The sequence below is a fragment of the Columba livia genome, chromosome 2, assembly GCF_036013475.1.
Source record: "Columba livia isolate bColLiv1 breed racing homer chromosome 2, bColLiv1.pat.W.v2, whole genome shotgun sequence".
NCBI lineage: Eukaryota > Metazoa > Chordata > Aves > Columbiformes > Columbidae > Columba > Columba livia.
The window spans coordinates 29,635,856-29,649,561 of NC_088603.1; the positions used below are offsets into that span (position 1 = coordinate 29,635,856).

At 35.8% G+C, this 13,706-nt stretch overlaps 1 protein-coding gene across 4 annotated transcripts in view; it reads right to left on the reverse strand.

The window, feature by feature from the left end:
- Positions 1-13,706, reverse strand: part of THSD7A (thrombospondin type 1 domain containing 7A) — a 282,459-nt gene that overhangs the window by 103,523 nt on the left and 165,230 nt on the right. For all 4 annotated transcript variants that reach the window (XM_065051176.1, XM_065051177.1, XM_065051174.1 and 1 more), the window contains 2 exons: positions 2,260-2,508; positions 492-673 (listed from right to left, as the gene is read on the reverse strand). In XM_065051176.1, coding sequence (XP_064907248.1) covers positions 492-673; positions 2,260-2,508 — 431 coding nt within the window. The remainder of the gene's footprint in view (positions 1-491; positions 674-2,259; positions 2,509-13,706) is intronic.

Here is a 13,706-nt window from a genome sequence, read left to right on the forward strand (position 1 = left end):
ACAGAACGTAATAATGACAAGGAATCACCTCTTCTCTCTTTCCATTCAGGAAGCAAACTCACAAAATCATATCGGCTTAAAGTTCTCAAAGTGACTGAAGAACTTGAACAAATCAAGAAAATAAAAGGAAAGAAAAATAAAATCCTTAAGACAGGAATTCTACAGTATATAAAGGAACCACATCTAGAATTTTTGACTCACCTTCCCCAAGCTCTTTCTTACTGAGGGATATTCTTCCCATAAGAAAAAAATGTTTCAGTAAATATTAAGGAAAAGTAATTTGTAGCTAAGAACCAATATTTGCAGCATAGAGAATGAAATCTACTGCAATTAAGTATTTTAATCTAAACCAAATTTTTTTTAAGTATGGTTAAGAGTAACCTGCAAGGTAAGAATGCCTTCATGACAGAATCCAATGCCTGTCATGAAACTTTGGAATTCTGGAGTCCTCTGATTTCACACTAATTCTATTGCAAGTTAATCAAAATTACCTTCTTTTTCCTTGAGAGTATTTAAATAGGAGAGGAGATTTTCATTAGCTTGCACGCAGTACATTTCCCGAGTTTGAATGCCACCTCCACACAGTGCTGTCTGATTTCCTCGCCTCTTGTCCTGTTGACTAAGGAGAGGATCGACACGGCATTCTGTCCACTCCGTAGTCCGCCAACCATACCTGGATCAAATTTAGTTAATTGAGTCTTTAGAAATCATGAAGTCATTCTACACATCATTAAGTTATACAAGCTGAAACACCTTAATAGCTTTATTCTTTTTCTAGAAGGCCTGAGCCCCACAATTTCTTGGATGTAGAGATGCATTGTCTAATATTTTATTTGGGTGGAAACTTTTATTCTCTTATTTCACTTTTAATATCATCACTTTATAGAAAGGTCTTTTCTGTTCTATTCCTGAAACATACTGCACATATGAATACTTTATTTGAGGGAAGAAAAAGTTGATATACAGAGACACATAGCCTGTGTTCAGATAAGCTGACTTTCAAGACTGTGTGTGACTCTTGGAATTTTAGAGCGAGATAACTTATATAAACCAAAGGGGAAAAAAAAAAAATAAAAAAATCAAAGAAATGTCCATGCTGAGAAACATAAGAGCCAGAAGAGGAGAGGGGAAAAAAATCACCACAAGCCAACCACCCAAAAACAAACCCCAAAGCCTCTTGTTAATCTTTGATAAGAGAGACAGAAGTTTCTCCTGAATATCAAGGTAAAACTATAATTGTATTTTTTTATTATTACTTCAGAAAAACCTTCCAATAAGTTCATTTTTCACTGTGAATAGGAAGATGTCTCTGCAGTACTGAAGCATCCCTACTAGGTACTGATGAATGATGAGAAGCTGTGGGCTTTCTAATCACAGGAAAGAAGATCTGTGACTCCCCGTTAAAACTCCAATCAAGATTACAAACTGCAAGAAATGCCACAGACTTCTCTACTCAAGAAGTTTTTTTAAGGCTAAATCAAGTGAACTGCTTCCCAATGTGGCTGAAGATGGGGAAAGATGACATTTCAACTCTTAAATTAAAAAATGTGCTACAGTCAAAGATGCTTAACATCAAATGACATTTCCCCAGACCCTTTTCCCAGTTTGATAAAGAAAAACACAGTTGCAACTTTTAACATTAATCTCTGTTAGCTGGTAGGGATTATAGAAATCTCTTGCATCATAAAGTGCTTGCTGTCACGCCTCCTAAATTTTAAACAGGGTTAATTTATTTAGCATCTCCATTAGCCCCTCCCATTTTCTATTTGGAGCCCAGTCCTGTCTTTGTTGTGCTGAACTTGAGCCTCATTAAAAAATCTCGTTGTTAATCAAATGTTTATCACCTCTTTCCTATGTTAAGCATTTGTCTGCAAACAGACAAGTACTTCAGAAAACAATGGTTCTCGTAGAAATTTTATGTAGGGAAAAGATCATTGGCAAATTATTACAATTGATTTATTACTGCCTTGACCATGCCTGCATACGCACAAACATCCCCTTTTAAAAGTTAACACTAACAAAAAATATGTATTTTTGTTTTTCCTGCATTTAGAGAAGGAAGTGATTTCACTATAATAGCAGCTATTTGCACCCTTTAGGCTTTTAAGAAGAGCACTGAATAAGCAAAGTATATTGAAGAAAAAAATCAAACCCATTACTTCTTTAATAACGATTTGGTTAATATTCCATTACCAGCCTGGCATGCTTATTTGAAATTCTTCATGTTAGTACAGGGAGAACTGAAATGAACCAACTTACGTAATGCACGGTGCCACACCATCTCCTTGAGAAACACACTGCTCTGTTTCTTCTAATTGCGGGCATTCACTTTCACTGCCAATAGGGAGCTGCTTAATGGTCCGTGTTCTTGTACGATTCCCTTTAGGGGTTGTCATGTCAAAGCAGGTTTTGGAGCAGGGGGTCCATTCTGACCACTCTGTCACCTGGCACTCCTTCGTGATCACACAGGACTGGAACGTAATGGGTAACTTGTCTTGTTTGCAGAAGCTGCAATAAGAGAGCATTACAACCTTCAGCACACGTTCACACTCAGTCACTAACTTCTACAGAAAAGTGCTGTCCATTGCAACATGCAAAGTCAGTAAATATTTGTAAAGCTATTAAGTTCCAGTTCACATGTATTTGATCCCAAAAGATGAGGCAAAAGGGGTTTTGTTTAAACTGACTCAAACCAGATACATATAATTTGCTATAGTTAGAAGTGTCCGATACTGACATATCTGTGATCAAAACTAAAATATAAATCTTCGTACACATATAGAAGTAAAAGAAGCAAAGAAATCAATTTTTCACAGGTTTTTTTCAGTTTTAGGTATACTAGTTTATTTTTTCTAGAATGAAAAGGAAGTGAAGAATCAATAACAGAGATGGCTACACAGTGTTTTTGAAGAAGACCAGTGCTCAATGTCTTCTTCAGCTGATTTGCAGACTTTAAATTGTTTAAAAATGCAATGTCAAATATATTGAATACTTGGTCACTAATTATTTGCTTTCTTAACAGCTGGTATGTTTCCACAGAGATAGCTCATGATCTAAAAGGGGAATGATCTCTCCCTTAAAACAGAGCCTTCCCTGCTAAAGTGAAACCATAACCTTAATTTCCTTTTCCTCATGAAGGCCATAATTTCATTTCTATCCTTCATCTGATTGCTTCATTCGTACATTACACAGGTTGTCAGCAAGATTTTCTCCCTCTAAATGCCTCTGCATTTTTAAACGCTATATACTAATGAGAAACTAACTTACTTCTACTTTAAAACTTGAGTCACAATAGGAAAATGGGCAATAAAGAAGCTAAAAATACAATTAAAGCAATTGTAACTTTAATTCCTTATTATAATTACAACATAAATATATTCATCATGTCTGTTTTGGAATAAAATTCTGGTTTCTGAAGCAGTTAAACAGGCAGGGAAAAGATTTATTGACACTGTAGATGGCACAATGAAACGTTCAGTACCAGTCCTATAAACAACTCAACAAAAGCTCCTTATTTTTTTTCTTTTAATAGAATGGAAAATAGTACAGAATAATGAAGATGTATAACAATTCTGTTGCCATACAAGACTTTGGCATCACCATATATGCAACACTGTGTTGAACTACTATTAACAAAATTTTGTAATACTTGAACTAGGGATACTTGGATGAGACTAACAGGAGATTTGAAAACACGATAAATGAAAGTACTTCTACATACAAGAGGCAAAGCAATTATATACCTTGGTAACAGAAGATTCTACCTGTGGAAAAAGACAGTATCAGCAGGTTCAGAAAGAGGCTGGATGAATTTGTGGACAATAGGTTTATATACCATCCCTAAAACATTGACTTTGCAACTGCAGAAATACAAAGGGAATGGACTGCAAAAGGCAGCCAGGGCTCATGTGCTTGGTCTTTAAATAGCACCTCCCTTTACCACTGCTGGAGAAAATGGGCTGGAGACACTACTGGGCTTGGCAGACCATAGTGGATTACTCAATCGGGGATTTCTTATGTTCTTATTATGTGAAAGGTGGTGGTGGGAGGAGAAACTAATAAATGATAGACACTATTTATTCTGTTTGAGGATAGAAACTACACCCTGCTTGTAGTGAAAGACACTCAAAGCTTTTAAGAAAATTTTTCTTTAATAATGGACTTTTTTTCATTTTCATCTAGCCCCATCTGGCACAGGGCTATAGCACTGTCAAATTCAATATAACAGTTTCTGTACCTTTGACAAAACATATAGACTCTTTTATCCCACAAAGACACATTTTAATGACTGGAGAAAAGATTTATTCCTTATGATTTCTAACATGGACAGTATTTGCAAATCCTTCTGGAAAACAGATGAATTTTCTTCAGCTCCTCCCAAATTCCTTTCCAACATGACTGCTGTGAGAGCAGACAAAAACAACCTCTTCATTCATATTGTGACTGGGGCTGAGTTTAATTATAGGCACACATTCCTAAGGAACATGCACAAAATTGCCACCACAAAGTAGCTTTGGTGTAGAGTGAAAAGATTAATTAATGATGCGTCATTCTCTATGGGCTTTGCATCTGCTTCAAAACTTCTTTGCGAGAAGCGCTACATGAGAAAGACTAATATTAATTCTCAGAAGTTGTCTTACTACATAAATAAATAAATAGATAGATAGATAAACATACAATCTTCCTTCAACGACGTTACCTTCAACCTGCCTGTATCCCCAAACGCTCACGAACCCTAAAGCTGTCCCTGGCTCTGACAGGCTGTGATTCCTACACAGCTTCATGCAGAGATTACTTCCTTCCCTGATAAGGGAACCCTCCACTGCAACATGGAGGATTCAAGTTCTTTAGAACGATTGATGTGTTTCTCCTATATAAGACCCAGAGCTGAAGTTGAGCTCAAAACTAATGAACTTACCAGTTTATAAAAAAAAATATATATTTTGACCTGAGGAATTTTTATCACAGATTTTCTGAACAAAGTGGAAAAAACTGACAAAATTGAGCCAGTGTACTGAGAAAAAACAAAACAAAACAAAAAAACCCACACACTTTCACATAAGTGGAATTGGAAAAAAAAAAAAAAAACTCAACAACAAACAAAACAACCACAACAAACAAACAAAAAAAACGCAACACTTTAACAGAAAGTTGTCAATAAACTCCACTCAAAAACTAAGGCCAGACCTGCAAATTCATGATATTTATTAATTTTTAAATGGTATAGCCACTTCCTTAAAGATTACTATAGGTTCCTGGCACTTTTCAGATTCCAAGTGCTATAGGCAAAAAGGTTTTTAAAACAGTTTAGACTTATATTTGTTCACAGGTCTCAGCTGAAGAGTTATTTGGTCAGTGGCACAGATTCAGCAGGCTAGTACATTCTTGTTCATGGTCATTTTACTTTTTATTAAAAGCTGTTTTTGATATAGCTTATATAATTAGAATGGGCTTTTTTTTTTTCTTGTTTGTTATTATTTCCATATGTGGGTATGAAGAGGACCCAAATAGAATTGTACCATGTTACTAGCCCCGTTATTTATTTGTGATCTTTGATAGAAGAAAAGTAATAGAATTAAAGTATGCCTCACTTCAAATGTTTACTTACAAAATTAATAAATTTTAAATGAGATATAAAACGATCAGGTTATTAGGTTCTTGTAATCAGAACATAAATATTACAAAGGAGATAAACAAGAGGCAAAGTGAGTTGTCCATTTGTTTTCTTGTTTGCTTATTATGAGCATGCAACACTTGCAGTATTACATAAATACTGACAAGTAACAGATATTGTTGTAAGTCACCAGCAAACAATCTCTTTACTGTTTAACATACTGTCATATTATTTTTGTGAGAGGGCAGAGGCAGTCACAATTAGCAAAAGAAGTGTCAGATAAGCAAATCAGCTGCTGTTTCAACACTTTGTTTTCTTTGAACAAGTTAGAGAAACTGTGACAGCTAATTGCAAATGACCATAATCAAGTGTTTTCCTTCATGTTACAGGTAACAGGAGAAGACGTACTGGATTGCAAGACTTGTAACTCTTTTTGATGCATTCTAGATCAAGAAGGGACTCAGTTAAAACTCTTCAGTTATGTAAATGAGGTGCTTCAGTCTCTTTGGAGGTAATACGGTAGTTCCAGAACAAGTTAGAAATCACTTCCCTCACTACGGCCTTTCCCTGCCACAAGTGCATATATATCGATTACCTGCAACCAAACTAATCTACACTTAATTTCACATTGTGTCTCTACATATCCCTCTTGCCCAGGAAATTTAGGAACAATTAATTTGATGTTCCAAAGTCCCCTCTCATTTTTCAAAGATATTTTTCTTCTTCTTTTGACACCTTCAAAATATTTGGAAAAGTTTTTCAAACTTTATCTTATCAGTAGAAACAGATGTTTCTCATAGCTTTCAGTGTAAATGACTATCTATAGACAGACATTCATAATTAAACATACTAATACTGTATTGTATAGAAATGCTAACTCTGAAGGTCATTTATGCGCCATTTAAAAAGTTCAACATATGTAGTAACAGTAGCTGAGGAGGTTGATCATATGTCTTTTAAATATTTGATCTTGGGAAACACACAGATTGATTCTTCATCAAGACCAGGGATTGTCTTTGCTACACAAAATAGTGCCTTCTGAGTTTGGAACCAAATGTTACAGATTTGGTCTCCACAAATAATTTAAAGCAAAGCTTAATTTCATGAAGATAGCTCTGCACTTTCTGATTGATTTATGTGTCTAATTTAGTTACACAAAGTTAAATGAATCTTCTCACAGGAGAAAAAGCAAATGGGCAGGTAACACATCAGAACATAAAAATGGATAATTAACATTCATTTCATGATGCCACCCAAACCACTAGAATGTTTTGTGTATCTAAGCACACACTATATGCAAAGTTAGCCATTCAGAAAGCACATGGAGACCACAAATAAGTCCTCACTATCAACTAATACAGTTTTGTCCAGATAATTTCTGGACAAAGAAAAGCTCAAAGAAAAGTACATTAGTTGCATTAAAATGCTGTTAAAAATCAACAGAGCAGACTAGATACAAGAAGACATAGCATAGGGGCAACATGTAAAGTCCGCAGGAACTTGCTCTCAATTTAGTGAGCACATTCAAAGGACAGCATCCTAAGTGTCTGTCTTTTGGCAGGGAAGAGGGTATTATACAATTTGAAGTAAGGCTGGGGTTTGAGAAAGTATCATTTCAGAAAAAAGACAGACCTAGTGGTGAATTGAAGCACTAAGGTACATAAGCATGTAGACGACATCATAGTGAAATGAGAAGGCAAACCCAAACAAAACAAAACATCACAGGGGATGAATAAGCCCTGTTGCTATTAAGCCAACATCAGACCTATTCCTGACCTCAAAGACTTAGATCAGGTAAATGAATTTTAAAAAAAGGCATTCATGGTTCAAAGGGCAAAATACAGAACATATTGCTGCTCAACCTCTTTTGGAGATATATGGTCAGAAATTTGTGTCTGCTCACGTTCTGTAGCTTTATTTTTGCTCTTACAGCAATAAATAAAAACTAAATATTGCTTTGGATAGGAAGGTTCCCCCTGGGGATTTCAAAGTAATTTATGAGATAATTAAGGCTAAAGACACATAAATAATGAAGCTTGAGGCATAAGCCTGGAGCAAATTGCACCACAGTACCTATGTACAAATGAGCAAGTTGTGTAGTTGAAAGATATCTTTGGAAGATAAGCTTTTAAATATGTGATAAAATCAGATTAGTCAAGAGGTAAAACAATTCTTTCTGAGGTATCTTAAGTTTCTATTACAGGGTGAATTGTGCTTTTACGATTTTTAAAAATCAGGACAACTGTATTTTATATGGCAATGATCTGTTTGAGTGTCTGTAATATCAGTCTCAAAAATAATCTTTTAAATTGTATAGAAAATTCATAGAAGACACCACTTGAGTTTCCTTCTCTATAATCTCAACTGGGAATTTTTTTTTTCCCCAAATAGCTAAAGGCGTGCATGCTACATACATAAAGCCAAATGCATGGTAATACATGACCATGCAACTGATCTATAAATTTATGCAGATTGAATAGGAAAAATAAATAGGTTTTAATAAAGTTATTCCATGCGCTCTGCATCATTTACTTGTACAACTGAGAGATTTTCTACTTTTGCTGGTGTTTCCTCCATATAATTTTGAACTGCTAACTAGAAAGAAGACTTAATGAGAAAAGATGAATACCAGCATGATAATGGCTGAGTGGTTCTAACTAATAATCCATGCAATGTGATACTTGCCTTGTCAGTAGCAAATGGAGGGCAAAAATGGAAAGACAGCAAGTACTCAGTCACACACCACACCCCCTTCCGTTTTCCAGAAAACTGTTTAAAGACTTCCTGAACACAAGTTGCATCTTTGCACTGAGTCCATTACAGTTTTCCTCTGTGAATGAGTGTAAACACCTTCTAAACCCAGATAAGATCCTGGGATCTCCATCATTTTGGAAACAATGAGTTGCACACCTTTTTTACTCACCAGTAACTGTTGATAGCTATTTTTCCTTTAAAATTGCTCTGTTAATTTCTTTTTCTGACTTTAGGACTTGCATAACCATTCTCTATTCACTTCCTTTGTGGCATTTGAGAGCTTAGAGACTTCTGTAAGCTCTCTCCTCAACTGTCTCTTTGTTAGGTCCAATAGCTCTCTTTCGCTTAGTCTCATTTTATTTGAACACTGTTACATCCTACAATCACAAATCATTTCTACTGCATGTGCACCTGGATTTAAGGGCTGTTCAAGATTCATTCTGATGACATACCAAAGATATCTGCGCATCTGTACAATCTCTAACTTAATGGAAATATGAGGCCACATATTCAACACATTAAGGAAACATAATGCTGAAGATCAGTTTAGTGCTTTTCCCAATACAGCTGGTCTTCGTATTCAAATGTAACAGAGCTCCAATGTGGGGTTTGCAATTTAAATATAAAATAGTACAGTAGAGAACATGTCCTTTACAATAAATTCTATTCATTCACCCAGTGCTGATATTTAAGAAGAACTACTATTTACTGGTTTCATCTATAATATAAAGTAATAAAGCCCAATTGTCAAGGCTAATGCAAGCCAAATAGTCTCTTAAATAATTTTCATCTGCACTATTTTGCCATATTTTCCCTATTCCTTCACCATTATCAACATTCAGCTTTGGTTTTCTTTAATGAAATTTTCACAGCTATTCTTCCTTATTTGCATTCACTGTGTATGTTCTCCTGCAATTCTGATATATTCATTTTCTCTCCTAGTTGATTTCCAATTTGATTACATACAGAGACTTCCATTGTTCTGAAATGAATAGCATTGCTGCGGTTCAGGAGGAAGACTGATGCCAATACAAACTTTTGACACTCACAGGAAAAAAAAGCCATGGGTTAGAACTGGACTGAAAAAGATTTAAGCAGAATTTAACTGAAAAATGAAAACTGTCATCTTTCAAATCTGGATCAGTATTTGATGTGGTAGTGGATTATGTCCATAGGTTCTTCGGTCCTGTGGCTCTAAAGTTCCCTACGGGTTCAACTGTAGATCTGTCTAGGCTGCTCCAGCCCTGGCACAGCCAACCTACCCTCAGACCTGGTATGGAAAGCAGACACTCCCATATCTTATGATCCTCAGGAGAGCTCAGCACAGCAGATGTCATCAAGAGAAAGCCAAAAGGCATCTACATTGTCAGACACCACACAAAAGAGCTAGGGAGATAGGGTATTCTTCTTGTTGCCTCTCTCATGCTATATAATACCACAGTGATTAGATATCACATGCCCTTGGCGATCAGTAAGGGCCTGGGGTCAGCACCCCCTCTGTCAGTTGCTTTGGGGAAGGAACTTTATAATTGTTTTTGAAAAAGGCTACTGCACTTTTAGCAAAGAATACAAGCTCTTCTTGTATACTAAAGCAAAATGCCAAAAAACATGGTTATGTTTTGAATACTGAGGACTGAATGAATGAATTAAAAACTCCAGTGAAGTGAAGAAGACATAACCAAAAACTAGGCTAACTGCCTGGAAGAAACTCATACTGAGTATCATACGAGGAGGTTCAGCAGTTCAGCAGAAAAAGACCCCTGCTTCTGAAAGTTTCAGATCAAAGCGCAATCAACATGCTGAAGAAATCCAGAAACATCTGACAGATTTTAAAGTGGCTTCATCTAAATACTAAGGAAAAAAAAAATAAAAAGACTATATGGCAGATAAAAGAAAACACAAGGGTTCTCTCAAGGCAGAATAATTTAAACACTTTCTGGCCCTGCACGTCCTGCACACCATCAAGCATCTCCCACAACCAGTTGTATAATCAGGAACCACGATGGTCTCTCTTGAATTCTTACTTATCTCATGAGACATTATGTCATTTAATACCATTAGCAAGTGGTTTTCAATCTTTCCCACCAGCCACGAGATGAAAACTATTGACATACAAGCCCATTTGACCAAAAAAACTTATCTGCAGAAAGACTTGGAACAGTGACAAATTGCTTAGAGAACACCAAAAACAGATGTTAGTTTAGCACTTGTAAACCAAACCACAGACACACAAAAGCAGTGTTGTAGAGGCTGCATTATTGATTGAAGGGACATCTAGAGCTAGAAGAAGCTTTCAGAAAAAAAAAAATCAGAAAGCAAATTTGTGATTCAAAAAATAACATTTTTAAAACCCCACCAAAACAAACCACTAGGCTGAATGGACAATCAGTGTCCTTGCAAGACACACTTCAGGCACAAATGGACATTGATCGACCTCTCAAAGAATCCTTAAAACAATGAAGAAATTAAAGGAGATTTGAATACAAGTATATTTTACTTTTCTTAGTAATCTCAGTAGATTTCTTAGACTTTGCTTGAATCTCAGTAGATTGCTAAAACAAATAAGAGACTGTAAAGAACACTTTCCAAAAACTGCATGTGCTCCTTATAACTGTAACCTCATAGTGAAGGGGCAAAACATGTACTATGTGAGACCTTATAGCAGCTTTCCAGTACTTAAAGAGGGCTTACAAGAAAGCTTGTAGTAGGGTTTGTAGTGGGGCTTATAGCTTGAGAGGGACTTGTAGTGACAGGACATGTAGTGATAGGACAAGGGATAATAGCTTTAAACTGAAAGAGAATAGATTTAGATTAGATATAAGAAAGAAATTCTTCACCATGAGGTTGGTGAGGCACTGGAACAGGCTGCCCAGAGAAGTTGTGGATGCCCCACCCCTGGAAGTGTTCAAGGCCAGGCTGGATAGACCTTTGAGCAACATGGTTTAGTGGAAAATGCCCCCACCCATGGATGATCTTTAAGGTCCTTTCCAACCCAAACCATTCAATGATTCTATGATTTAGATCCAGAGTTTTGATAACCCCCCAGAGTTATGTTAAAAACATAAAGTGTAATCTGTAAAGTCTAGTCATCCTCAAGAGTTTCAGTTGATGGTTGGTACACACTTGTTTCTTTAAAGAAGTTATTAAAAATACAGTGCGTGTTTTTTCCTAGTGGCAAATGTAATGAGTATCCCTCATGACATGGTTCTGATTCATTTTCTCTACAGCTGCACTGTAGTATTGGTCAGATTGTACATTGTTCTGAGAAGCTGTTAGTGCCTCACAGTATAATGGATTCTTATAAGCCCAGAAACAATGAGGTAACTTTTTTATTCATTTACAATTCAAGTACTGTCCACCTAAGTGCTTTTCACAAGACTACTTTCCCATGATCCTTTCACAAGTTTAATTAATTCTGCCAACAAACTAGTTTTGAAAAAAAACCCAAACCACTCAGGCATTTTACATTACAGGGGAAAAGAAAACAGAGATTATAACTACTGTGTCAAGGAAAAATATATCAGCTAATACAGGCAAAACAAGAAGTTCTACTACACCCAAACAAGTGGCAACAACAGCTGCTGTCAGGCTGTTGCAGATACCATGAGTGCCTGAGGAGACAAGAAAGCAGAAGGGTTTAGGAAGAGGTACTGTCTGTCACAGTCCAATGATACAGTGGCATGTATGCATATCCCATGCTATAGATAATTTTAAAATGGGTAGAGCAGGTTGTTTGGAAATAATCTACCTAGATGACTTATTAGAGCTTTTCGGGGGGGGTATTTCCCTTTGTCAGTGAGAATTTTTGTTACACAGCATTAATCAGCATTTACTTTGATGCTAACTGTTAGATTCATGGAGTTATTGGCAAAGAAAATATGACACAATGACAAACTTTGTGAATAAAAATATGCAATATTGATGTTAAAATAAAAATAAATATTACTAAAAATTATATTACTAATATTAGTTTTGTTTCATGTATTATTTTAGAGTTTTTTCCCTGTATTGATGCTTAGCTTTGACAATATCACTGGTTTCATCTTAGAGTCCAACATCTGGAAAAAAGTGATCAATATTAGGATGTAGGCTGGACATTTGATTTTCAGTGGCACCACTGAAAGTTCGGCAGTGAAGTATCCAACTCTGTTCTGGGGATCTACAAGTCAAGTAGGACTCCGTGACTTCCCATCTTGTGCAGTCCTCCACTCCTTGGGGACAGCATTTCCAGGAAGATGCTCAGCTCACATTCTGGACCATAACGGTATAAAGCTCACTGAGGAAACAGGGATATACTCTATGTCCCAGACTATGCTTAACCGCCACATAATAAAAATAATAAAATATGTCTAAACAAATAATACATTCTAGCTTGTTCTTTATGGGACTATGTACAGAATATGATATGAAATAAATATAAAGATGTCCAAAATTCAGAAAAAATATTGCTTGATTCAGACTGAGAGTTTTATATATTTAGGCATATTGAAGTCAATTACCTGTCTGACAATGATGCAGAAAAGATGCATAAAAGTATAGTGTAGGAGAATCTTGTTTAAAGATCTCAGGGCCTGATTCCATTTGCCACTGTGCATCTTAATCTCTTACTAAACTAAAGCTAGAAATTCAACATAACATTCAATCATAGAGTTCATTCCTTCATTTGTAGGATTTATAGTCACAATGATTATCAGAATATGTAATTTAACCCCCATTACATTACAAGCTATTATATTTTGCTAAGACCAATTACATGTATTTGAATAAAAAATGTATTCTAGAAAGGCATCCAATCTTGGTGCTTTGCACAAAAATATATGAATGTCATATATCTTAATGACAGCATAACTGTTCATTATATGAAAAGAGTTAAAATATGTTGCGTAGAAAGAAATGGTTCATTGCTGTTGTTTCAATTATTCAGAGCAGTGTGTTCTTCTCCATCTTAAATCTAGATTTTGGCATGGTATGTCAAATGTATGGCAATACTGACAAGCCACTGTCAAAACAGCAGCCTCAGTGAGATGATGGAGCAGGTACTTAGAATAGAAAGGAACACCCAGTGAATAATATTATGCGTATCCACAGAAACTATTGTCTCAACCAAAATCACATTAAAAATCTACAGGATGCTTCTGACTTTCAGATTCATGGAAATTCTAAAAGCACAGTGAAAAATGGTAGGAAAGCAATATATTTGCATTCTGTTTCTTTAATAATATTTTAAATTTTAATTAACCTGATGCATCTAACAATTACCCTGCACTTTTTAGTTGTCAGAAGGTCTTTCTTCCAAGATTACTGTCTTCTTCCCTGTTCTCCATTTGTTAATAGCATG